The 27,793-nt window shown below is 38.9% G+C and overlaps 1 protein-coding gene across 3 annotated transcripts; it reads left to right on the forward strand.

Moving 5' to 3' along the window:
- The first annotated feature begins 23 nt into the window (after positions 1 to 23).
- On the forward strand, positions 24 to 27,779 carry LOC110064805 (integrin beta-1-like). Of its 3 annotated transcripts, none has more exons than XM_089285786.1 (29): positions 24 to 164; positions 1,334 to 1,398; positions 5,323 to 5,408; positions 7,562 to 7,672; positions 8,436 to 8,499; positions 9,684 to 9,815; positions 10,581 to 10,677; positions 12,903 to 13,005; positions 13,254 to 13,343; positions 14,320 to 14,406; positions 14,881 to 14,955; positions 15,190 to 15,294; positions 15,829 to 15,927; positions 16,856 to 16,929; positions 17,507 to 17,561; positions 17,647 to 17,699; positions 18,034 to 18,118; positions 18,700 to 18,770; positions 19,695 to 19,754; positions 20,236 to 20,298; positions 21,944 to 22,022; positions 22,431 to 22,521; positions 23,450 to 23,556; positions 24,162 to 24,254; positions 24,809 to 24,944; positions 25,032 to 25,139; positions 25,432 to 25,541; positions 25,740 to 25,796; positions 26,376 to 27,779. In XM_089285786.1, the coding sequence occupies exons 2-29, from the start codon at positions 1,338 to 1,340 to the stop codon at positions 26,439 to 26,441; spliced, it is 2,418 nt and encodes an 805-aa protein (XP_089141912.1). In that variant the 5' UTR covers positions 24 to 164; positions 1,334 to 1,337; the 3' UTR covers positions 26,442 to 27,779. The 3 variants fall into 3 exon arrangements, with proteins under 3 accessions (XP_089141912.1, XP_089141914.1, XP_089141913.1); XM_089285787.1 differs by lacking the exon at positions 24 to 164 and adding an exon at positions 612 to 781; XM_089285788.1 differs by lacking the exon at positions 20,236 to 20,298.
- Positions 27,780 to 27,793: the final 14 nt, after the last annotated feature.

A 27,793-nucleotide genomic window follows, 5' to 3' on the forward strand; every position in this document is an offset into this window, starting at 1 on the left:
GATGACCCGAGGGGGCTTGTGGGTGCAGTAATGGAATGCGTCTGAAGTGCGTGACGGCCTTTGGTGGGAATGGCAGAAATTTGTGAGTTTCCGGCGACGCTTATAAATTCTGTTTTTTATCTGCTCGTGTGATTGCAAAGAAAAGTCGCCACGGGTTGCCGCAGGTGAGTCTTAAAAATCTGATAACACTTCAGACGTTTGTTGGTGATTCAGGTTGCTGTTAAAATACTCAATCAAAAGGATTTTTTATCAACAATATGAATTGTGGTCGACGCGTTTTGCCGTGCCTTCAGGATTTCCAATTCTTTGCGCCATAATCCTATTGCCTTAGCATTCAGCTTTATGTTTCTCACATTAGGTGTTCATAAAACTATTGGTGTTTCGTAAACACGATCTTGATATTTTTGTTCCTCTGCGACGGCACATTGTTGTCAACAGACTCTTCAGCGCGCGTGTTCTCCTGAGTAGACATTTTGTCAACCTGAAACTCAACTTTGAACCTTAATTGCCTTGGAAAAATATTTACAACTGTCAGCCAAACAGTGTGGAATCAGCTTTCCACTGAAGGACCAGCTGCTTGTATACTTGATTTGTAATTGACCGGTGAGGAGTTAATTTATTCACCTAAAACGAACCACAAAAGTCAATTCGTACAGGGAGAGTAATTCATTGATACAAACTGCTGCCGGAGTGAAATTGAAAGCGTGCTGCCCGCGGATACAAGCTTAATCTTGGCATTCGCCTTTTGTGATATTCTCTTCTTAAATTGGTAGCAAAGTAGGTAGGTTTTGCCATTATCTTCGTGAAACAAAGAGTGGCTTGTTGTCAAATTATGCTGACTTTTGTTTGCTGTTGTCGAGGTGAATTTGTTCATTCAGTTGTGAAAGAACGAAAAGTAAAATTTGTGTGGTTAGCTGATCGGAAGTTCGAGCTTACCTTCGGGCGCTAGAGAATTTTTTGTGGTAATTTTCGTCGTTCTTTGTGTCTGGTATAGACTGAGAAATGAATACAGACAGGTCGTGTATAAATTTGGAAGGTAAGTCAGAAGTGCGGACAAACACACATTTTATTACGCACTTCATTGAAGAAGAGTGTGGTTTTCATTGTATGATGTTCTAATGTTTTATTTAGACCTGCATTCTCATCAAGAATGACTACAATGCTTTCTTGCTGGCATGAGCTTTACTTTTTGCATTAATTTAGATTCAGGTATTGGACATAATAATAAACTAGGGCGAAGCAATTAAGCTTCATGTGCCATAAGTCTGTCTTTTGAATGAAACCTTTCGTTCCATAATGGTCAGTTTTCAATTTAATTTTATTTCCTTTGCAGGAAAATGGGTGCTCTCTCAATGCAATTGTGTGTTTTCCTTTGGGGGTTGTTTCTTGGCGTTTGCGGTATGTTTTAAATTCTTATTTTAATGCGGTTGTCTATAGATATTCATAATTACAGACCATCGAAAAAACGGTTCCCTTTTTGTCAAATATGTTTTAAATGACCCCTTAGCCACATTGTTTTTTCGAGCCATTCTGTAGCCTGTGATTTAAGTAGCCAAAATTTGCAAAATGAATGATACATTTATTCGAGCCTGCTGGCATATCTCAATAATTTTTACGCGAAATGCAAATTTATACAAGGCTTTTTTAGAAATCACTGATATTTAAATTATGAAAATATCGTGACAGACAGGTGACGGCCAAGTTGATAATTGTCACATTTTCAAAAAAAGAATTGAAGCAAAGAATCAAAACAAACTACAAATTAGGAAAAAGACTTATTGTTTTGTTTTGATTTGGAGAAATTTGAATTAAAGCTTTCAGAATTGCTCTATGGGGGGTAGGGGGATGTGCAAGTTTTTGATGTTAAGATATTAGGTTGTTTTCACATTGGATATATATATATATATTTTTTTTCGTCAGAAGGAAATAATTAGCACATTTATGGGTTTTGATATAGAACTTGGCAGAAAAAAAAAAAAAACACAGAGGAAGCAGCATACTGTAAATGAACAGAGAATTGCAGAATATAATATATAGAATGCTCTGCAAATTATACATTCTATTAGCTAGGTCAAATCATGTTTAAGCTAATTTAGTGTGCAGGTCATTATGATACCATAATTTTTCAGTTATTAGATAAAGTTTATTTCTTTGATTTGATTTAATTTTTAATTAGCATGCTAATTCTCTGTTGTTCTTTGAAGAAAAAGAAAACAACTTAATATCTTTCCCCTAGGCTTTCTCTGTGTTCGAACATTTCTTTGTTTCTTTTCAGCAATAGATGCACCAAATATTATTGTGCTTTTAAGCTACATTTATTTCAATTACAAAATTATTTGATTGATCACAAGAGATTTGAGATGGGGAATACTGCAGTGATTTTAAGGCGAGCAATTATTTCATTTTGTGTATTTTACTGTTGTTCCAAACAAGATCATTTAACTTGAAAAAAATACTTGAATGACTAATTTATAATATTATTACAAGCAGGTAATTCAATCTCCAAGTATTGCAATCTCCAAGAGAAAGACCAAACTTTGGTCCCTGCGACTAGTCCCACAAATTCAAACCAGTTTGGATTCAGATTTTCAATTTTTGGGACAAGCCGCTGGGACTTGGTCCTCAGAAGGCCTTGTGTGAGCTGTTCCTCGGACAAGTCCCTGCAAACAGTCCCTTCGTGTAAACTGTTCCAGGAGCTAGTTGCAGGGACTAGTCGCAGGGACTAGTCGCAGGGACTGGTCCCCTCATGTGTGCTGGCCTTAATGGTGAGCTCACTGGCCTCTATAATGAGTGGCACAGGGATGTGCCAATCCAATGATATACTGGGGTTAACCTGTTATCACACTGTAACCTGAGTGAATACAAAATATAGCACTAGATTTGAATGACAAAATTTATGAAAATGGTAACTTCATGCTTCTGTTTCCAGACCAAGGACTTCTCCCATCAGTGGGAGGCTATTGGTATTAAAATCTTGCATAATTTATGCAATAGGGGTAAAGAAACAGGGTTAAATATGATGGCAGTATATTTCACTTTGGCTCAAAATACCTTTGATAGAAAATTACATTTTCATTGATAATTATATTTCAACCTACAGTACCATAAATTAAGGTCTTTCAGTACTACATAGTTTGTATATACATGACATGTGTAATACAGTACCGCTCAAAAGTAAGTTACCACCTCTCGTCTCGTTTCTCGCGAGACGAGTCTCGTTTCTCTCGAGACGTTTCTCGTTTCTCGCGAGCTGCGTCTCGTTTCTCTCGAGAATCACTGAAGCGTTTAGTATGGCGTATATTACGCGTAAAAAACCGGTTACGGGTAACGATTGCCGCTCTGCAGTTCGTTGTCAAATCGATGGGACCGTCCAACATAAAATATGCATCGATCGTTTGCTCGATTCATACCGAACAAAGGTAATATCGAACATCGAACGTAACTACAAGTAGAGTTACATGTGTTTCAATTCGTGCGATCACGGGGGCAAAGAGTTGATTTTGCGAATCTTGCCCACTCTGAATGATTCAGTTACCTACATTTGCTCGCTCTGCAATAACCGCTAATTCAAACAAACATTTAATTTTGCGTAGAAGAAAAACGTTCCGGCTTTCGGCATGCGCCAGCGAGTCAATTGTGAATGGGAGTCATGAAAGCGTCACGGAAATTGTTAAAAAAATGATATTTTCGGTTCTATTTGGCATAAATCGTTCATTCAAACGCTGAAATACGATATCTTTGAAGACAGGAGTTTTTATCAAGGTTTCTGAGATGCGCCGTTTACATTACATGTAGTTTTAAATTTTTCTGCCAGCGCGAGTTTTGTCTAGCGGCACGCGTCGACAAGTCGACAACATAATGAACTTTTATTGTTCTCCGAAACGTCAAGGCAAACACAGAAATATATTTCCAGTTCTATTTGGCATAAATCGTTTATTCAAACGGCAAAATACTATATCTTTGAAGACAGGAGTTTCTAATAATGTTTATGTGATGCGATGTTTTCATTAACTCAATGTTTTTGCAAGGGAAAGTTCTGTCTAGCGGGATTTAATACGCAAATGAAGTTTGTTTTGCAAAGCGTCGCGGCAAAAACATCGCCGGTTCTATATGATATAGCATTTTTACGAGTATGAATAAAAAGTTAGTCGAGGTTTCATGATCAAAGCGTGGTTTAGCATGTTCACGAGTAATGGTAATCGAGGTTTCATGTTCAAAGCGTGGTTTAGCATGTTCACAAGTTTGAATAAAATGGTAATCGAGGTTTCATGATCAAAGCGTGGTGTCGCATGTTCACAAGTTTGAATAAATGTTAGTTGAAGTTTCATGATCAAAGTGTGGTGTCGCATGTGTTCACAAGTTTGAATAAAATGTTAGAGGTTTGATGTGGCAAAAAGCGTGTGAACACAAATATGGATAAAAAGTTGGTCGAGGCTCAGTGATTAAAGTGTGTGTTCAAAAGGTAGTGGAGATTCCTTATGTTTACAAAGCGTGTGTTCTCAAGCGTACACAAGTATGATAAAAAGTTAGTCAACTCGGATTTCATGTGCAAAGCGAGCGTTCACAAGTTTGAATAAATTAGTTATTCAAATGTAAAGTGAAGTGAAGTGTGATCAAAGCGTGGCGTGCTCACAACTTTTGAATAAAAAGTTCGAGGCTTATGTGCAAAGCGTGTGTTCGCAAGTTTGAATATTAAATTATTCGACGGAACACTTAGCGTCGTTTCGTATGTTCGCAATCTTTGGATAAAAAGTTCGTCGAGTTTCCCGACAAATCAGTTGGGAGCGATAGTTGGCAAAACATAGGCGGCGCTGCTGTGTTGACTTAGTGATCGCGATCGCGGCTTCAACTTCCAACACGTAGATCGGGTGACAAAACTCCACATGTTGTTTCATGAACACTACATTTTGATTACCAACTGTATACACACGCATTGCTGATGAGAATGATAATCGTGTCTACCGCGCTAATCGATACGATAGGATACAGACGTCTTATTAACAAAACAGGTTTCCAATACCGACGAATGCGTAGCATTGGTACTTCCAGTGCACTCGCGAGAAACGAGACTCGTCTCGTTTCTCTTGAGACTCGTCTCGTTTCTTTCGAGACGAGTCTCGCGAGAAACGAGACGCGTCTCGCGAGACGGTGGTAACTTACTTTTGAGCGGTACTGTACCTTCTTCCACCTCCCAGATATAACATCACTAACAACCATAAAATTAGATTTAGACAGGCATCTATCAAACGAACTTACCAGAAGCGTGTTGTGCATATTAATTAGAAGTATCTTTATTGAACATGATATTGTACATGTTTACAGGTGTTCCTGATTGCACGACAATAGAAACATCATGTGGTGACTGCATACAAAATGTTGACCCGCCGTGTTCTTGGTGTGAAGATGCGGTATGTAAAATTACTTGCTTCCTGTTGATGGTAAATAACTTGTAACTAGTAGACTGTTGGCAGTCTGTTTTTCTCTCGAAATTCAGAGGGGTTACATGTATGTGGAATGACATTGTAAGCGTAAAGGGGAATGAGACATGGGACATGGGCGCGGCATGCAGGAGAAGAAAAACAGGCTGCAGACTCTTCTCGTGTTTTTGAGGACATTCACACTTGTCAAGAATAATCTAATTAACAATTAACTAATTAAAATCAACTAGTTTTTCGCAGGAGTGACATGAACCAATGGCTCAAACTCTAGCGTTATCTTTACGAAATACCAAATGCTTTTGTCGGGCAAATTTCACAAGCAGAGGTTATTCTTCTATGTCATCCACAAGAAGAACACCTGAGAAGTTTGCTTCTATACTTAAACTGAAAAACATGTTGTGCTCTGGCGATTGCTCTCAACTTTGTGAATGTTTATTTAAGCCGAACAATGGCATATACAACATGCAAAAGAATTGAGAGTTGTGTGTAAACAACTACATTTGAATCATGTGGTGCCAGAATGACCAAAAGGAGGAATAAACCTACATGTATACATTGAGCTCGAGAAACATAAGCTCGATCAGATAGCTGCAAGAAACATAAGACTGTCTCCAAAGAAACGTATAGCTTACTTGAAGTAAGGCCACGGCGTCTCCGAAAAAAAACGCACAAGGACAAATTTTCTGTGATAAGAATCTACCTACTACTTGCAAACAGTTCTAATCACAGCCGGGCCTGGCATCAAAATATAGAATGCAAGTAAGCAACATTTTCACGGTAAATCTCATATTTTTTCCTTTGAAAGCAAATACTTGGAGACTTCAAAAAAGTATCATACAATAGAAATGAGCCTCAAAAATGCATAAACACATGGCAAATTACAGAGGTGTCGAACTCGACGAAGCGACATGCGGATAACAGCAGAAATCAAGCAAAAAATGAAAACTGAAATTATAGTTTTTATTTATTTATTTATAATCGCCTTAAGGACTTTTTTCACTGTAATTTTTCTTACATTTACGTGATTTTTAAGACTGATGAATTTCTTATCTTGTACATTTGTTGTGATACAGAAAAAGGCAAATGGTGTTTTAGAGGAGAGTGTGAGATCACTCAAATGTTAAAAACGATTGTTTGAATAATCTGATTTAAAAAATGTTGAAATTTAACCTGCAAAATCCGCCGAACTTTTAAAATTATAATAAACAGGGATCTTTTGGATGAAATGTTATGTCTTTTCTATTGCCTGTTGTTTCCAGTTAGGACCTTTAAAAAAATAATGGAAATCCGGGCAGGAGGGGGGGGGGGGGTCCTTGAGCTTGGAAATCCGGGTGCGAAGGGGGGCTCTATCAGTCTGGGAAATCCAGTCAGAGGGAAGTCAAAAATGCTTGCCATCCGTCAAGGGGGGGGGGGGGGGGGGTGTATTTTTTCTGCAATAACCCGTTACACAAACAAATCATAAACAATCAATTTTTACATTAACTTCGTTAAGACAGGTAAAATCATTTTCAATTAATACTCGTGCATTATGTAAATATGCAGTGCAGAACAGGTAAAGTTTCACCAGTTGTTGCTTAACCTGGAGAAAATTGTGGAGATAGTTTATCATTGTAAGATATGATTGCACGAAATATAATGTAATCAAACCACATCAAAGCCAGTGGCACCCCCCTCCCCCCACCCTACCACCCTTTCCCCATTCAATGTTGTATTGGTATTAAAATCAGCACAAGTCATACTATTTTCAACTTAGTTGTATCAACTAGTAAAATCTGTCCAGGGTTTTACGGTTTGCAACAGTAACTGGTCTGATGTGCATTAGTCTCTGGATTGAGCAGTCCAGCAGCTTTTATTAATTAGTATAATTATGTCCTATTACTGGGCTTTGTCTCTCATAGCCCCTTCCCAACAAGAGATCATAATAATTTATGAAGATAAAATTTGTACTTGTCAATGAGAACTGTAAGGATAATTTGGCAATAGAAATTGCTGGCAGGGGTTTAAACCTGTGATGGAAGTTTAATTAGTATCCCATGTATGTACGCATGTAGTAATAATTTAGCTGATGAAATTCCCACATCTTTGAATTGAAATGGTAAAATTATATATTTTTTGGTGAACAGAACTATGTTTGGCTGGAGCAGCCAAGAGTAAGGTGTGATGACATTAAAAACCATACCAGAAATGGCTGCAAGAAAATAGCAAATCCTAAATCAGATTATGTTACACATGAGGTAGGTGGAAAAGCATTTGTTGTTTCTTCTTTTTAATTACCAATTACAAACAAAACAACACTTTGTGCAATTTACAGCCACTTATGATGACAATGAATACTTATACTTGTCTAATTGACAAGATATTAATATATAAATTCGCACACTATTTTCTGTGGAGATGTAATATTATTTGAACATACAGTTACTTAGTACTTGCAATGTTGGAGAGGATTGAGGGCTAGTATGATCAGTAGCTGTGGTCAGTTACAGTTATCGGTGTTTTTACATACACAAACAAGGTGAAAGGGTCAATTTGCTTTCCTTTTTTGTACATGCCTATTCAAACAAAAGAATATATGACTGCAGACTCAACCGCAAATATGACAGCTGCTATTCAATACCCAATAGCCCAGTTTCAATGTATTAAAATTCAGCCTAACACAATAGACCTCAGCACAAGGCTCTGGGGAATAAACTCCACAAACTGTGTAGTTATTCCCCGGAGCCTCATACTGAGGTCGATTGTTTTAGGCTGAATTTTAGTATATCAAAATTGGTCTATTTCCATTGTGCTATGTTGCATTGCATTTGTTGCTTGGTTGGAAGTTATTTCTAATATACAACTGCAGTGGTTTGATTGATGCAAGTGAGAATGTGTTCCACAAAATTTGACACGGACACATATGTAGCATCTTTGTCAAGTTCTTCTACACACTGCACTGTTTCATATTCCCCAACCTAGGGGTCCCTAATTGCTTTTTGCTTTGCTTTGTTAATGCAGAGTAAGCCACTTGATGCAGATGTGAAAGTTACACCACAGAATTTAACTCTGTCTCTTAGACCAGGTAACTTCAACCCACAGAATAGCATTGTGTGGGGCCAATCTAGAAAATATCTGCACTCATCCCTAGGTTTTTTCGAAGTTCTAACATGGAGGGGGTCTCTAAAGCAAAAATCTTTATGGGCAGTATTAACCAAAACTGGAATTTCCAGGAGGATTTGGGAGGGCTGTTGGGGGGGGGGGGGGGGGAGGGGGGAGGGAGGAGGGAGGATGTTCAATTGAAAAAAACCCTCTGTGGAAGGGGACCTATGGATAAGTGTTTTTTTTTGCTGGAATAGCACATTTACTCTCTGGCTCAGTGGGCATGTTCCCATCCTCTGATCTGAAATTTGTTGTGTGGAAATTGCTGAAATGCCATGATTAACAATAGCTTATTAACTCTCCAGTGGTGAGTAAGTGCTTGTAAAATAGTGAAATGCACTTCCTCTTAATCTTGTGGGAGACATCAGGGCTGTCAGTAAGAACCATAACCCATAACATCTGTTAGGCTGAGTATACTTGATGGCCCTTGATGTCACTGGCGAACTTGCCTTTCGTTGACACCATTCACCCACAAGGTAACAAGTTCGTTACAGGTGTGAAGATCGAAACCAAACGACAGCCGTGGATGTGGGTGCTTAATGGTTTCTGTTAGTACTGGACTCCTGATCAAGCAGTCTGGGTTCAACCCCTGTGTTGTTTCCTTGGACAAGACACTTTGCTGTCCTCTGCAAAACAACAACGTGAAATGACCAAGCTCTGTGTCATCTACGAAACATGGACGATGACGGCAAATTTTTCGTATTTCCATGTGGAACTGAATGCCGTCGTTGGATATTTAGCTTAAGCACATTTTTAGAGCCACTGGCGTACTGAACAGATCTACACATGTAGACAATCATGAATTTTGCTTGTAAAATATAAGTTCATTTTCTATTAAGCATTGTCCTCGGCATCTTCGTCGTCGTTGCTTAAGCTCCCTAGTACTTCTCTGGCGGGGAGGGGGGGGGGGGAGAGAGAGAGAGAGAGAGAGAGAGAGAGTAGAAAAAACCCTGGCTGGTTGCTAATTTACCCTGGTACTGTCCTTACAGGGTTTTTGCATAGTACAGTATCATTCTTGTGGTATGGATTGGGGTAGATGTAGTTGCACTGCTCTCCCATCAGATCAATTGTGAGCAACTTTTCTATTTACTGTATATATTTTGATAGGTCAACCAGCAACCATCAAGGTAGATGTCAAGATGCCTGAAAATTACCCAGTAGACCTGTATTACCTGATGGATTTATCTGGTTCCATGGTAGAAGATCTTAAGAAGTTTCCCACTCTTGGCCAGCAAATAGGTAGCTATGCATTTTCAAAGAGAATTTTCATCTGTTAGTTATAATAGATCCTTTGCATAACCTGGTCAGGTGACACAAATCAAAATTCACCATGTTGGGCCACAAGTTATGCAAGGGAAAATCCAAATCAAATAATGGAGGTCACAACAGTCAAGCTTGTCGTGCCTTTGTGTTGGATGCCCCACTGTGTGAGTTGTGGGCCAGCGTGGCTGATTTTGTACCATTTGACTGTTTTATGTAGAGGGCTCTCACTTAAATAGGAAGAATGTTGAAGGGGAAATTGTTTTGTCTATATAAATTAATTTTTTTTAAAAAATGCACATGATATTATTATTAATATGTCAATGTACATGTATTAGATGTTGTTTATAGACTTGTGATCCAGACATTCAGGACTGGATGAAGCCAGTGCAGCTGAATTATTGTGTTCTTAGAAAAGACAGATCTGTTGATGAAATAAGTTCTTTTCTTTATTGATTGGTTACCCGCAAATTTATCAATAAATCTCAATTCAATCTGCTATTATAATACATTTTGGATGAGATTCTAACTAATCCATTGCAAGCTTACCGTTAAATGTATCCATTAGACATATGATACATGTGCGCACAGTAAAAATGCAACTGGGTGGGAAAATGCACTCATGTAGGCAAATAATATTTGCCGCACCTCTCTCAAACTTTCTTGTTTTGTTTGTTTGTTTTTTTGTTTGGTTTTTAAGAAATTTATGTTTATACTCCTCTGTGCCTCTGCCTCTCTTGACAGCAAAAGAAATGAGAAACATCACAAACAGATTTCGGCTTGGATTTGGTGGATTTGTGGACAAGCCTGTTGCTCCTTACATTGCCACTGAACCTGCTGCGTAAGGACTCAGTTACTCAAGAACCTTTTTTACATTAATTCTCATGCATCTCTGAGAGCCATGTTTAGCTGAGCAACAATAAGAAGAATCTCCATAGCCTGGCTCTCGGAAATAAATTGCTAAATATTTTGATGTTTAAGTGGAATTTCAATACTTCAAGTTTATTGTGAATTAAAAACTTAATAAGATAATTCCCCAGTGAAGAGCTTGGGATCATACACAGTCATGCAATGAATGAGTTGCCAGTAATCGGATACCCGTGTTTGCACAAAGAACTCTGGGATCGTCAGGGGGCAAACATTGCAAGTCGCTAGAAGGAAATGTATGGCGAAATGTTGTTTCGATGCCCAAAAAAACATGGTTTTGGGGAGAGATCAACGCTTTTTCGCTGTTGTTTTATCGCAAATGGATTTTGGCAATGTTGATACATGGAAAATGTAAGTTTTTGTTTGAATAACCGTGAAATAAGTGATAAAATTTACCGATAAACTCCCTTTTGCTTGCGTGAGGTTTATTGTGAAATACATTGAAGAGAATATTGAAAATTTCAATGCACGCCTGATCTCGAGAGGCTACCCGGAGCAAATGGTAGAAAAGACCCTCCGAGAAGTTAAATATAAAGACAGAAAAGAAGCTCTACAACAGAAATCGAAAATTGTAGAAGGAACTACTACCCTTTGTGTCAGGCAATTTCACTCAACCGTCAATACCAAACTTTGGAAAGCATAATCACGCACAAATGGCACTTTTTAATACAAATACTCAGAGATATATTGGAGGAGCCACTCTTGATCTGTTATAGAAAAGGAAAATCACTGAAATACGTGCTTGTAAAAGCAAAACAAAGGCTTTGAGCAACACAGTAGCCACACAGTACGAGGACTCATTTGTCATGAAATCAACCCCAGACAGTACAATGATCGCCACCGGGCTTATTTCCAGTATTATTTGTATGACTGAGCTTTCAAATAAGCCAAAAGTAGCCTGTACACAACTTAAAAGGCCTTACTGGGTTATTTCCTCTCGATTTATACCTAATTAATTTTGTAATATTTTCAGACCATTACGCGATGTAAATTTCACAATAAACCTCACGTAAGCAACGGAGTTTATCGGTAGATTTTGTCGCATATTTCACGGTTATTCAAACAAAAACTTACATATTCCACATATCAACATTGACCAAATCCATTCGCGATAAAAACGATGGCGAAAAAGCGTTGATCTCTCTCAAAAATCGTTTTCTTGTACCTCAAAACAACTTTTCGCCATACATTTCCTTCTAGTGACAAGCAATGTTTGCCCCCTGACGATCCCAGAGTTCTTCGCGCAGACACGGGTATCCGATTACTGGCAACTCATTCATTAGGTTAATATTTGATTTACAGGAAAACGTTAATCCAGTCCTTAACTTTTAAAAGTTTCTTTTACCTGTACATGTCTGGGCCTTCTGGCCATGGGTCCAGACGTGATTAGCCATGAAAGGTGTTAGTGAATCCCATTGTGTCTGATGGATTGTTCTGGAAAATATCTGTACTCTAAACGGAATTGGATATTTTAGTTTGAATCCCTTAACACCCAGGGTTTTCAAAAGTAGGTTGGATCTACTTTTGTTATTATGAGCTGGTTACCAGTACTCTGCTTATTGTCTGATTCTTTGGTTAATGATGGCAAAATCAGCCACCTATTTCAACATTAATATTATTAAGGCCACCTACTTCAAAATTTTGTGACAACTGTGCACCCCTACCCCCCACCCCCTCTGGAGTTTGTAGTTAATTATTAACTTTATACTTTCTTTTGAAAAAATGATTGTCATTTGAGATCCCCATCCCCCTCAGAATTTCCAGTGTCCGGTTGAGGTTAAACATAGCAAATTTGTGTCATTATCATACAAGTCTGAAACAATGTAAGTTACAAGCAAACTCTGGAGGTCAAAACCTTCTTAACACTTTTTGGCTGCTGTAAATCATAATTACAACAACAACTTAAGAACCTGCGAACAAAATGGATGGGAATTTACAGATTACAATCCACAAATGTGATCTTTTGAAGCAGCAGTCAAGCAGTCAAGTTGGCTGCTTTTGAATTTAGAACTACATGTGCATTGCACAGTGCCCTACTCTACCCTCCCCTCCCCTTGTCCCACCTTGTTCCCTCCTCTTCCCACTTCCTTCGTTGTTTCATTGCAGCAAGTCATTCTCTCCCTTTCTTAATCTCAACAGATTGGCCCACCCTTTTGATCCAGCATCAGATACACCTGTTTCTGTACCAGCATTTGGTTTTCTTAATGAGTTGAAACTGACCCCAAACTATACTGAATTTGAAGTGAGTATCCATTTTTTTCATGTTTACAGGCATCATGTGGGCATGGAAGCAAACATACATTTTATATTAAAGTTTTATTTCTAAGATTGGAAAATCATAATAAAACAGCAGAGAAGTCAAAAAGCTTTGTTTAAGTGTGAGTAATTAATGAAAATGCTCTCATGCATACAGTACCATTTTTTGTTATTAATGATAATAATAAAGACCAGTAGATGTGAATGTCTTGTGATCTTTTCAATCCTTGTCAGAGTGCAATAAGGCAGGTGAACATTTCTGGCAATGTTGACAATCCTGAGGGAACAATGGATGCCCTGATGCAGATTGCAGTCTGTGGTTCGGTAAGAATGTTGCATCCGAGACCTTAATTCTCTAACTTGTAATATTTATCTTTTTGAGTATCATTGTTAGCTATATCTTTACCTTTGTTGAACAATTTATAGTACAGGACAAACATGTACAGTTAAACCCTGTTATAATTAATTCGGGAAGTAACAAAGAATTTGAGGTGTTGGTAGTTCATTAGATAGCCATTAGTAAGTGACCGAAAAAGTATGTCAGGAAAATGAATGGAGTTTGAGATAGCAGGGTTCTGCTGTACTATACATGTAGCACTTTAGTAATTACAGATTTTTCTGGCGTCTGTCTTTGGGAAAGTGTCCGTTTGATGAGTTTGAGTGAGGTTTGATTTCGAGTTATAGCATCAGGTCACTATTTTTAGACCCCACAGTGATTTGGTTAGCCCAATAAATTTATTAGCACCCTGGTTAGCATAATTACTATCACTCCGATAATTCTCTTGGTTAGGGTTAGGGTCAGCGGGTATATTTGGCAGGTTGCGGGTTGCAGGTGGAATCAACCTGTTTATTCAAGTTTAAATCCAATAAGAGTAAACCAACCTGTTTATTCAAGTTGAAGTCCAATAAGAGTAAAAGTCTCTATGCGAGCCAAGTGGCCCATCAGGCTGGAACTTATCCCTGTCCAATAAACACCAATATAAAGGCATTTGGAGTGCTATCCAGAGAAATTAGCAGCAATGCAACTCTGTAAAGTTGAGGGTAAATAAATTTTATGATGATTTTGTCAGTGCTATTCAGAGTAACTGAAGCACTAATTTGACTCACTTGAACTTCATTGTCGAAACTGCAATCTATACAGTGTATCTCCCTGGTTAGTGTAACAATGAAAACCACAGGGCTGGCATGTAGAAAACTTAAAACAGAACTCAAAAAAGTCAAAATTTTGACGCAACAATTTAGTACTTAAAATCAAAGTTGTAATATGATTGTACGCTCCTTTCTCTTCCTTTCCTTGTAGGAGATTGGTTGGGTGGACAAGCAGTCTGCGAGAAGATTAGTTATTGTAATAACAGATGCTAAGTATCATTTTGCTGGTGATGGCTTGGTAGGTGTTAAGTGCTGATCCACTTCCAGTTTTTCTTCATGTCAGGGCTGTTAAGCTTTGAGTCACCTGTAGCCTCATTCTCCACGCCTGTGGCAAACTTGTTACTTTGTGGTTGAATTCTATCAACAACAGGCAATTTCACCTGTAGCATCATGGGAAAATCAAGCATAGTCAGCTGTAACTGGTGTTATGGGTTATGGCCCTTAATGATATCAATTGATCAATACATAATTTTGTCAAGGAAAAAGGTAGTGAGAATAAATAGGCAAATTATTCAAATATCAAACTAGGAAAAATCTTGTTCATGTATCACCCCTCAGCACAAGAGTGCAATTACCCCAGCTGGTGCTCACACGTGGACTACATGTAACAGTTCAAAATGGCAAATGCTCACCTAGCCATCAGCACATTGTATCCCCCACCAACTTATGGCAAGATTTGAGTTAATGTTATATGTTTTTCATGTTGTTTTAGCTTGGTGGAGTTGTCACACCAAATGATGGTCACTGTCACACAAAAAGTGGTAAATACATGGCGTCAACATTAATGGTGAGACATTGTTACTGAAGGCTTTGTAAATGTGAGGGACTTATTTCTTTTAAAGGCCTTTTGATGGAAAATAGGGGGACTTCCTTGTAAATAAAGACATGTGAAACTTAACTCAAATGAATTACATTTTATTTTTGAAACATCATTGCATGTACCATTGATTTACATGAAATAGAAGCAAGATGTTGAAAAGTACTTGACTGTATTAATTGATATAATTTCTACATTACACAGGACTATCCATCTCCAGGTTTCCTCAAAACGAAGTTGATAGATGAGCAGTTGTCACCAATCTTTGCTATCAATAAGACAAAGACACAAGTGTACAATCAATACAAGGTACAGAATCAGTGATGTACTGATACTGATGTAGTGATGTACTGTTAAAACACGGCTTGATTAACAGTCTTGAATAAACACCCCTGGTGGAAATATTTCGAGGATCCTCAAGCATCCTTGAGGTTTCTTGAGGATCTTATCAAGATCCTCAAAGATCCTTGTCTAGATGTTTAAGGATCGTTATTGATCTAAGGTTACAATTCTTACTAGTATCCAGCAAGATCTTGGCCCTGATCTTTAAGGATATTCAAGGCTCTTCACTGAAAGATTTTGCTCAAATATCTTGCCAAGATCTTTGATGATCTTGGAGGATCCTTCAAAAATCTTTCATTTAACGATCTTTGTGAGATCTTTCAAAGAACTTTTGAAAATCTCTTAAAGATCTTTAAATATCCTCGAAGATCCTGCAAGGTATTTTTAACAGGGATCTCCCCTTATAGCCATGAACACTCAAATCACATGATAAAAGAAACTGCATGCAGCCACTTTCAATTCACCCTTTCCAGTTTCTGTTTACTGTGATTATTTCTACAGGAATTAGTCAACTTCTTTGGCAAAGAGTCTGGAGCTGTAGTGGATTTATTGAGCGAAGATTCTTCAAACATCGTTCAGCTCATTAGAGACGCTTATGAGGTGAGTGCTGTTTTGTCTAGTAGGCTAGTACACTGTACATTGGAAAACAAACTACTGTAGTTCGTCCCTGTTGTCAAATGATGGGCAATGCAGATAAGTTTTTTTTATAGCTTAGTAGGTTTTGTACATGTACATGTATTCAGTATTATTAGTATCCGGCAGTAGACTCTATTCACTGGTAACTGCAGTGAAAAGGACCCGCAACGAACGTTAGGAAATGACCAAAAACAACACCGTAGCCAAGGGAGGTAAAAGTAGCCAAGTAGCCCATCAGGCCAGAGCTTATCCCGGTTTCAGTAGCATGAAGCAACTTGATTTTTGCACTCGCTTTTGAGCGCTCCTTATTCCCATTGCCTGATATTCACTGAGTAACTTACATGTATTAACTGTCAGTTGCACAATGTCATCAGAAACAACGAACAATAGTCGCGGACAAAGATGTATTAGCGGGGCTTTGAGAGGTTTAATGCTAGCGTGAACAAATTTACATTAAAAAACCCGAGCAACAATTAGGTCGTGACTGCTCTTTTAGCTAGAAAAGTTATTTCTGGCAGTTTTGCCTGCAAGATATGGGAAGAGTCTAATTTATCAAATGTTTGTTTGTGTTAAGAACTATGAACTGAACGGGAATTTGCCGGTGGGTTGTTATTTGCTGATGCGAATTTTAAGTAATGACTATCTTCTGTATTGCCTCACAGTTCGTACCCTCTCCTTCTTCCTCACGTTTTTTGAGCTTTTCTGCCTCCCTACTCCTTCCCTGTTTACGCCTGTGATGCAGTCTACATGTATTACCAATTAGACTAGTCAGCCAATCTGAAACAATACTAAAACCAAAACCAGAGTAATTGCCTGATTACTTTCGACACTCAATTGAAAATTGCTCTATTATTGATTAATATCTAACCAAAATCCAATTTGTTGTCTTTAGACAATTGCTCAAACTCAGACCATACGTGATACAGCACCTGAGGGAGTGAGAGTGAACTACACAGCTTACTGTCCGTAAGTTATCAATGTTATATTTCCTTTGCTAGCCATGTGGCGTTATGCTGTTGCAGAAAATATCGATCCTTAATATATAGACACAAGTGTTTTACTGGAAAATACACAACTCGTAAAATTCATACGAAACCACAACCGGGACTCGAGTAGCATATTTTCCATATCTACACTAGTGAAGATATCGATTTTACTGATATCAAGTTTGTCTCTTAAATTATACTTTAATTCGTTGGTGTATCATCGAAACATCTTCGGGTCTTCCTTGAAAGTCTTCGACAATCTTCGGTAATCTTCGTGTGACCTTCGGACAAGTTTTGGAGAATCTTCGTAAATCTTTGGAAAGTGGTCGGAAATCTTCGGAAAATCGTCAAACACACCGTCATCAGTATATCTATATGATAGAAAGAACATTACACGTTATTGACTCCATGCATCAGGGGCACGTAACAATGTTTTTTTTTCCTCAAATACTTTAAATACTGTTTTAGGCTATCTGGAGTGCTTTTGAAGGTCTGTGGGTTAACTTTGGTCTGCCTGACTTGTTTAAGCAATACTGAGGGTTGTTCTTTGTTTGCAGTGATGGAAAACAAGTTGGATCAAAGACTTGCGCCAATGTTCAGATTGGACAGAAGGTTGGTTTTTACAGTGCAACAATTAAATCATCGTGCAATAACATGACTTTTTTATTATACTATGATACTTTTTTGTTTCTGGCAGGTTTCTTTTGAGGTCTCTGTCACAGTGGATGACTGTAATCTGAAAGAAAAGAGGTAAGCACTGGTTTGAGTTTCATGTGAAGATTGGTGTGTTCTGTGTCAGTTTACTCGTCGTCATCACAATCATCATCATTATCATCATCGTCATATCCTCCTATTGCACAAGTAGGCACATACAGCCATTCTCAAGTCAATTTCTGTTCCATGCCATTGCCTTGGCTAAATCAATCTTCATCTTCAATACTGCAATATTAAAAAAGTGATCAGTGCCATAATGTATGTAGAATTTGCTTGTCAAGTAAGATCATTAGTTGAGGATAAATTGCATAATTCCTTTCGATCCGTGTTAATCAACATACTTCTACTTCTTTCCTTCCCTCTGTAACAGCTTCTCTCTGGTGACACCATTTGGGAACGTGGAGATAAACTTGGACTTTATCTGTAGCTGTCAGTGTGAGAAAGATGAAAACTTAGTAAGATTCCTTTACATTATTCAGGTGTTTAGAACGATCTTGATAACGAAAGGTACATGTACATGTAACGTAGGAATTGAAGGAGCAAGAGGCATGTGTAGCTCCTCAGTGTTTGTGCTTAACTTAAAGTTACTGAGAGTGCTGGTATTTACATCTCCCCTGGATGGGATGAGATACGACATGTAAGCCTTTCCTGGTTACCCTCCGCTCCCCTATGGGTATTTTGTTAGCCAGGCTGCCTTAGTAATCCAATAGTACCCCTTTACACTCTTCACTGAAAGGACGCACTGTGATGATTAAGCTTCTTGTCTCAAAAGCACTGCACAATGACCCCAGTCAGTACAACGTCGATAACGGAAGTTTCTCTTGTGGGTTTCTAGAAAGCATCCATTACCTACACAATGGAAGATCATTGAAAATTTAAAGGGGATGGATGAAAAGGGTTCCAAAGGTCAGAATTTTAAAGAAATTATGAAGCCATTCCGGGATGGGAGGACCAAAAGGGGCATTTTTGAATAAAAGTGGGGAAGGGTATAGATATATTCTGGAGCATCACATCTCATGTAATGTATTTGTTGTAGGAAGAATCCAGTCAGCACTGTTCTGGCAATGGCACATTAACTTGTGGGCTTTGTAAATGCCACAAAGATAGGTGGGACCATTCTTTCTGATTTTAGAAGTTAGCAATGGACCATTTTACAGTTGTCTGCTCAGTGACCTGGCCTTTGGATGGCAGCGAGGCTAGAGTTGACCTTGCTTTGATACAGACCTCACTGCTCTTGTCATGTAGATGCACCTAGTTAGCATCAGAACAACTTGATTTACACAACAAAAGCAGTGAGGTCTGTATCACTGCCATCCAAAGGGCAGGTCACTGAGCAAACAACTGTAAAATGGTCTATTTAAGGAGACACAGCCGTGAAAATGCGGTTCTAGATTTTCTTTATCATTAGTTGTTCATATAACATGATCGTCTGTCACGGTCTCGTTCGTGACCAACTTTTCTACAACCTGAGCAGAAGTCATCTTCAGTTTCATCAAAGCGTTTAGGATCATGTTCATGCTCTGAAGATGAATTTAGGTTGTCAAGATATCAGCCACCAACAGTTGTTTTCAGAATCATCCTCACCTGGAATATCACACCATACTACTAATACGCCCGGGCTTACACATTCTTACCATGTTTTTTCATTAGTAAGTTTCAGTTTGAAATTGTCTTGGGTAGTGATAGGTAGGTCAGTTATCTACCTTTAATCTGATGCAAGGTAAATTGCACCAGGAAAGTGGCTCATACAGCCAGAGCGTTTCCCCGTCTCTGTGACATTAAGCCCCTGGGAGTATTTCTACTCGTCCCTACATGGGATGTCAGTCCAACGCGGGGCTACCCCCGTCATTAAATTCGCTGGTAACAATACACCTGGGTGGAGAGAGGCACTGTGAGAGTTCAGTGTGTTGACCAGGTCCCTGGCCAGGGCTCGAACCCAGACCACTCGATTCAGGTCCAGCGTACTAACCTTTAGGCCCCACCCCCCTCACCCCCACAATCTGATGTTCACGTTGCTTTTTTCTATTATAGGGCTGGACGAAAATGCCAGTGCAAAGAGGAAAATAAACTTGCACCCAGCCAATGTATCAAGTATGTTTTGATTGCAAACTTAGTTTGGAATACTTACGCTTGCATAATTTTTGAATTGCAGGACTGTTTGGTTCAGAAACTCTTAGAGTATTCTACAAGCGTTTACATTGGAACCCTGTTAATGCGGATTTTCATTTGACTGACGTTAAAATGTAAAAATTAATTATTTCAGATTATTTTGATAATTTGTAAAAAAACCGGCGTGTCACACGGGTACGTTACACTTTAATGGTTAACAGTAAATACAGGTATAGTTTTAAAGCGTTTTTGGATTGGATATGTAGTTTCAGGAGACGTAAAAGTTATAAACGTCTTAAACTTTAATACCAACTTAACACAAGACAGTTATTGGATCATTCCTTATCTTAAGAACCTAAACCCTTTTGATGCTATTAAATTGCGGCTGCTTGTGAACTAAACTAGAGTAAACATAAAATTGAGTGAGTTTTATTGCTTGTGTATAATACATGTATGTCTTCAGATTGAATCAAACTGCTTTGTTAAAGTTGCAAGAAACGTTTCGCAATAGAAACTCTACCGCAAAGTAAGTATAAAATGAAAACCGCGGTCACACGCTAAATATAAACTTTAATGTGGTCTTTAGAAGTTTTGCGCGGTAGCCATGTTGCATGGCAGGAACAGTGAAAATGTTTAGCAGTAAAAAGAACTTTTTTTCCTATAGGAAAAATAATCTATTGTTCCTGCCATGAAACATGGCTGCCGTGCAAAACCTTTATAGAACGGTTTTCGTTGGAGTGTAGAATAGTAGTTTGTTTTACATAACAACGGCGTAAATACGATTGGCTTAAAAAAACTCGCGCCACTTTTTCATCCAATCAGAAGCAAAGCCAAAACCAATCGTAACTCGTTCGCAACAGGTTTTCCCGCGCTTCACGTCAGCTACATGTAATAACTTCGAGTTTTGATTGGTTTACTGTATTTTCTGTGTCCTTCGTGATTGGTTCGAGTGAGTGGTTTTGGTTTTACGTCACTCAGTTGAAAACCGCTCCATCAACAACCGTTGGTATTACAAATTACACTCAAACTAATTCGTAATTCACGCGGGTAAACATGTTAAGTAAGGTCTTAAGAAAAGTTGCTAATCAAATACGAAATTTTTTCTCATTTGTGTAACTTTTTTTCTTTAAATTCCTAAGCTGAAGTGAAGTTAACCATGAAACCTGGCCAGCACTTCCTTGTTAATATTTATACATTAAATTAAATAATTAAAACATGTTACGACGTAGCTGAAACCAAGTTTTTGCATGTTAACATTTTCGTCAAAAATATAATGCAACAATTAATTTTGGCCGACGAGTCACATGTGATATGTATTTGATCATTATTAGTTTTCTAAAGTGGTAGTAGAGTTTTTCAAGTTTAATGTCACATGGCTAATTCGATCGAAATGATTTCAGGTGAACAATTAACTGAACTAACCTGTGAAGTTAGATTTGTTCCTCTTTCAAATTCCAGTCACCTTGAAACTGCTGTTCTTCAGAGATTAAACTAAAACTAATAAAGTATCTAACATAGTAAACCTTAAAAAAAACTTAAAGAACTGAGACATTGTGAAACATTATGTCTTCCTGGTGACGTCACTGTGAAGCATCGCTTGTTATCGTGGTGACGTCATTGTGAAGCATCGCTTCTTATCGTCATAACGTCATTGTGAAGCAGCGATTTTAAAGTCATTACGTTATTTTGAAACATCACTTGGTAACGTCATGAAGTCACTATGAAGCATCGTCTGTTGTAGTCATGACATCATATACACGTGATGGCTTTCGGTATAACTGCCTAGTGCCGTGTAAAAATACAAACAGAAATTCAAACGCATTGTGTTGTGCCATACTGCGTCGCACGCGGGGTTGTGTTGGTTATTTACAAACTCATTGTTTATTTTTTTCCTCTGGGCCATGGTCACACGTGGCACCTCACATGAACTGAATCTAATAAAAATAAGCAGAAGCTATTGTCTTTGCTCCTCTGGTTCGGTTGAAGTTCGGCCTTTCAACATGGCCTCAGTGAATTAGTGCATATTTCCCAAAGTATAAATTACATCAGACTGCAAATTCAGAAACATACCCAGCCGTTGGTTTTCTTCAATTTTCGAAGTCGTAAAGCAACAGTCGAAATCCCCTCTCCATGATTGTTCCACGGTGACTAATCTTGGGTTTTTTCCCCAGGGACAATGCAACGGATGCTCAGGTGTGTAGTGGGCTAGGAACCTGTCTGTGCGGAGACTGTGTGTGCAAAAAAACAGGGGTAAGTGCCGTGAGTCAGTGGGTAAAGGGTTTTTTTAGGGAAATGATCAAAACCATTTTACGTCTAGTCGGTCAGGAACATTGCATAAAACAACGATTGTGATCTCTTTATGCCCCGCTCCTCCCCTAAAAACCGGTTTTGGTTTTGGTTTTACCACGGTTTTGAGATTGGCTGAGTAGTCTAATTGGTATGTAATTGGTTTGGTTTTGGTTTTACGACACTCAATTAAAACCCGCTCTAACTACCAGTATTGAAAACTTATGTCAATTTTTCAGGTCTCAATAGGTTTTGTCGATTAGGCTCATCACAACGGCTGTGTGTTGGCTCTCTCCCCCACTCCTCCCCCTCCCCCTACAAAAGTGGGTGCGTTCACGTTAAGTATACTTCTGATGTACCCTTGTTTTTCAGCTTCGCCCTGGTGAAATCATAAATGGTAAATACTGTGAATGCAGCAACCTCGATTGTCCTTCAGACCCAGACACGGACCTCATATGTGGCGGTAAGGATATTAGTGTAGACTGCTCTCACCATGCTATTTTTTTTAGGCGATCAGAATCTGCATCTTAACAAGGTATGATGTCGGGTGACAGAGTTAATCCCCACATAGACCTTAGCCTTATAAACCTTAGGAGTGGTATCTAGTCCTTTCGCGGATAATTTTACACGCTGTTGCGTGGATATTTTCGTGAAAGTTTAAAATGCGTGTAAAGCCGCTTGGATAGCCCAGGTGGGTCCAATCCCCGTCACGGTATTGACTATTTCTAGACCCTCCTGGGATTTTGGAAATCATGGCTGATCTGCAAATAACATGAGATGAATTACCTTGGGAATAAGGCCCCTATAATTCCCTTACCCCTTCATCTTTCTCTTTTGTTCAGCTAAGTACATCTATGAAGACATGATCGATCATCGCAGTTATACACACAACTTAAGCAGTTGTGAAATGAAAACCTGAAAAAAATTCAGGCCTGAACGGGATTCGAACCCATGACCTCTGCGATACCGGTACACTGCTCTACCAACTGAGCTATCAAGCCTACTGGCAGCTGGTCACATTGTTAGTTCGTAATATACCAATAGATGATAAAGAATGCAAATGAATATATGAAAGGTCGTATATCTGAACTGCGGAGAAAGATATGAAGACATGATTGATCACCAATTTCACAACTGCTTAAGTTGTGTGTATAACTCCGATGATCAATCATGTCTTCATATCTTTCTCCGCAGTTCAAATATATGATCTTTCATATATTCATTTGCATTAAGTACATCTATATTTGCATGCTGATGCAGCATGTTTTTGTGACGCAAAAGCAGTTACACGTTAGCCTTTTAAAAAGTAAACAAAGGGTTTTTTTATACAGTCTCCCCCCTCTCCCCCAAAGGGTCTCCTCTCTCCTATCGCTTTCTGTTGTTGTTCTCAGGTCCTGAGCATGGCCAGTGTTTATGTGGGAATTGTAGCTGTTCAGGAAACTGGACAGGCCCCTCGTGTAGCTGCACAACGAGTACTGAAGGCTGTATGAAGGATGGGGTGAGTTTATGATTAACTTGAATAGCTTTTGATAAGCTTTTGTAATTTAGAACTTGCTATTATAAAGCTTAACACCAGGTCTCATCTCGTAAAGTTCTAGGTCTTGTCCCACTGGGAGCCTGGTACGAGTGAACATACGAGTCTCATTTCCTCTGTATTTTTTTTTCCACACTCTGTTACGGCCGTGCTTAGGCTGCCCGTGAAGGAGACTGGACATGCTTTTATGAAGAGACTGACAAGCAAACCTTCTGCAGTTAGCAGGACTTTTTGGAAAGAAAACCACAGTAATTAGGTTGTTAGAGTAGAGTGCCGTCACTTACATCGTTCTTCGTTTTCAACTGAATTCCTAGTATTTTCTTTGTGTTTCCAGCTCTGCAATTGTTTTTTTTTTTGAATGTGCCATTGTCACCTTAACTAAGCTTATATGTGGGGGCAGATCTTGGAAGAAGGACCCTTTCCCCAACCCCTTCCTACCCCCGGGAGAAATTTATTCCTCCTCCTTTTGAAGAAGAAAGTTTCACCTTCGCTTTACCCCTCCCCCTCCACCCTGTTTTGAGCATATCTTGATTCGACACTGACTCACTAGTGCTGCTTGTGAATTTCAGGTGCTGTGTAACGGCTATGGAACGTGCGAGTGCGGCACCTGTGTTTGTAACGCGTCCACAGTGTACAGAGGAAAATATTGCGACGAATGTCCGGTGAGTATTCTTTGCTTTTGTTATCAGCACATCGCTTGTTCTGTATGCCCGTCTTGTTGTATATTAACAAGGTTACCACAGGTGACTGGTCAGGATATGGTCAGGACAAAAATTCTTCAAGGTCAGGGAAAAGTTAGGGAAGTTTATTTTGACACAGGGAAATTAAAATTTTGAAGTAAGTCATTAAAGGCTGTAAAAACATTTCAGGTTGACTGTGATCTCAGTAATATTTTTTCTTAATGAAGCAGGGAAGCTGTCATTCTCAAGGTTAATAGGACGGCTGTGAAGGGAGGCTCGAGGCCGCTAAAACATCTGACATTTTTTATTTATGTAGGCAGGGAAATTTTATTTTTGTCAGGGGAAAGTCAGGGAAAAGTCCAAATATTTTGAAAACTGTTGTCGGTGGCGACCATGTGTAAATCTTCATTTTGCGTTTAAGTAACCAAGTGACTGAACAGTTGATGGAACACGTAGGATATTTTGGATTACAATCTGAAACTGATAACTAGTGGCTGAAACAATCTAATCCTCCCTCCCGTTTTGTTCTTTTTCAGAGCTGCGCTGGAAAATGTTCCCTCAACAAAGACTGCGTGCAGTGTTTGGTATTCAAGAGTGGAGTAATAAGTGCCGAGGATTGCAAGACTCGCTGCAAAGATTTCAAGATTAATGAAGTCGACGCGCTCTCTACAGGTAAGGCTGAGAAAGTATTTAAACGGCTTTAGCTCTGTAAACTTTTAGAGGTTTGGAAGTATCACTGAATTGTGGTTTTGTTGCCAGAAATGGGTGAAAGGTGCACGTTCAAGGATGACGATGACTGCTCGTTTAGCTTCAGCTATAAAGAAAATCCTGGTAAAGATGTCACGATATCTGTACAGCGGGAGAAAGGTACACGTTAAATTGCGTTACATTACGTTACGTTTCGTTTTCATTAAATTACGTTACACTGCATTTTAACTCTTCTAACTTCCCAATCTGCTCTTTTTCTAGTCAGGGAATTTTCCAGTTTCATAAGATGCACCCTCAAGCATTCATTTTAGTTGAAATTTTGTTGAATCCTGCATCTACGTTATATTTCTCCTCGAAGTTACGATTTCTTTTGACCACTTTGTAGGAATATAGCTGTGACTGCCGCTGACTTTTCCAAATCAATTTTTTTCCTTTTTTTTTCATTCGTCAGTTTGTCCCAAGGAAGCAGAAGCACTGGCTGTCATTCTTGGCGTGGTTGGAGGAGTACTGGGCGTTGGTTTAGCTCTGCTCCTTATTTGGAAACTGCTCGCTACTATTCAGGTATGTGTTGATTGCGAGTGGTCGGGGGGGAGGGTGGTTGAGGCTGACAGCTCTCGACTCACCAACATCTTCAACTTTTCCTGCAGCTCGTCTGCAGTGCACATACTTCAAGGCAAATCTCATAGTTTTCACGGACAGGCTCATTTTTAAAGCATTTTCAAACGACTCGTTGATAACGGTTGTCCTTTGATATCGCAGGACCGACGAGAATTCGCGAAGTTTGAGAAAGAGAGACAGAATGCTCAATGGGACACGGTAAGCTAGAAACAAGTTCAACTGCTTGTACAGTTCTTGACCGAAAGCAATTCCAGTTTCTCATGGCATCTCCATTCGGTAAACTGTAAGGGTAGTCTCTATATTTTTTACCCCCTCGAGTAAGGAGCTTCCGAAAATAGCAGAGTTAAAGGTTGCGTGACAGCCCAATTAAGGTCTACGTAGGAGTCGCCTGACAGTTTAAGGTTATATCGACTCATGTTAGCGATGTACAAAGTTGTCAAGCCTGTAGCTGTCCAAACACCGTTTGTTATTGGCTCACGAAACAATATATAAATGATCCAAACAATACCCCTGTCGCTTGAAACAATAGAAGCTACAGGTTACAAGGACCAATGAAAATACAAGTCTGGAAGAGGTGCTGGACTACAAAGTTACCTTCACTTTGAAGGTAGCCACAAATGACAGCCAGAAAAAAACCAAAGAAACAATAGAAAGGTAAAAACAGGAGGAAGGATGGTCAAGACTGGCTGAAAGATAAAGACGGATATGCAAACAACGAACGTGGAAAAGTGAACCATTCCATGATTTTACCAACAAGCTGTCTGTTTTCCTTTGCAGGGCGAGAATCCCATCTTCAAACAGGCTACAACTACCTTCCAGAATCCAACGTATGGTGGAAAATAAGGTAGAAGAACAAAACAAACTGTGGAGAAAAACGTAGCTGTAAACATCTTAAAAAGTCAGGAATGTTATTCCGGCCGTCCGACGTTTGGTGGAGGAAAAACACTGATACCGGCCCCGTTAACTTTTGTACATTTTGGCCGTCCTCACGTCTGTTTTACTAGTGGTTTTCACCCCTTATCACGAAAACAGCCAACAAAATACGCTGGAATGTTAATGTTAAAAGTAGAAACTGCGCATGTGTAGATAACATGATTCTTGTCCCATCCGTCCCATCGCGCCGCGCCTTCGAAAACCGCGGAAGACTCCATGTTGGATTTACATGTATATTTTCCTCAGTGGATTGTGGACGATGCCATGTATTAAGTTCTTTCTTCTGACATAACACAAGCGGTTTTGAAAGCCTTACTTTTCGAGATTCTCGCCAAAACAATAACTAACAATAATTATGCGTTTTCAAAAACCACTTTGAAACCGTTTTCAGGGGACACGTTCGATGTATCAACAGTTTGCGTACGAACAAACGAGAAAACGGCCATAGACAAACAAAAATGTCCATGGGTAGAAGGGGCCTGAGAAAGGGAAGACCATAATTTATACAGCGGAGGGTATGTCATTAACGCATATAGTATTTGACTCAAGATGTACGAAATAGACTGGAAGCAAAAAATGTCCGAGTTGTTTTTATTTTTAGAATAAATTTTATGTCACGTTGGCAAGATATCTAGTAACCATATTTTTTCAAGTTTTTTATATATATATAATTTGATTGTTTATTTTATTGTTTAACTGTTACTCGCCTATGTTTAATTTGAACAAGTTTAGGGGTGCTTTTGGTTGTCATACTAAACGAATTTGACACGCGTTTTAAAGGAAATTCTGTCGGTTTATAAAGTGTTGTATTTGAAAGTTGGAGCGATTTCTAGCTACAATCTTCGTCAGAATAATACATGAAGAAAAATCCACCCCCTCCCCCGAATCATTGATGAACTCGCGCTACAACCAAAATGCACCATTTTTTCCATCACTGAAATGGGGGAAGGGGTGGTCTTAATTTTCATTTAAATATTGACCAAGATTGTGGGTGTAGAATTAACATTGTGTTTGCCGTCGTAGAGTGAAGAAATTAGGAAATGATCCACAAAGTAAACTTGTCTTTGATTCTTGGCTAATTTGGTAACCTCGTTTCGTTTCAATAGGAAATTGTAAGACCCGAAAAGCTTCGCGTCTTGCAATTTTCTCATATTTCTTTTCTTGTGTCGCTAATAATGGAACTTTCTTGTACAGTGTATAAAGTGTGGATATCATTTTTGTGCCATTATTAAAGTAACTTTTACCCTATTTACTGATGTGTC

Source organism: Orbicella faveolata, unplaced genomic scaffold (assembly GCF_042242905.1).
Source record: "Orbicella faveolata isolate gen_17 unplaced genomic scaffold, um_ofav_v1 contig_13, whole genome shotgun sequence".
NCBI lineage: Eukaryota > Metazoa > Cnidaria > Anthozoa > Scleractinia > Merulinidae > Orbicella > Orbicella faveolata.

Coding starts and splice junctions, on each gene's coding strand:
- LOC110064805 (XM_089285786.1), top strand. CDS start 1,338: ATGGGTGCTCTCTCAATGCAATTGTGTGTTTTCCTTTGGGGGTTGTTT. Junction 7,673..8,435: donor CAGATTATGTTACACATGAG/GTAGGTGGAAAA, acceptor TTGTTAATGCAG/AGTAAGCCACTTGATGCAGA. Junction 17,562..17,646: donor ATGTTCAGATTGGACAGAAG/GTTGGTTTTTAC, acceptor TGTTTCTGGCAG/GTTTCTTTTGAGGTCTCTGT.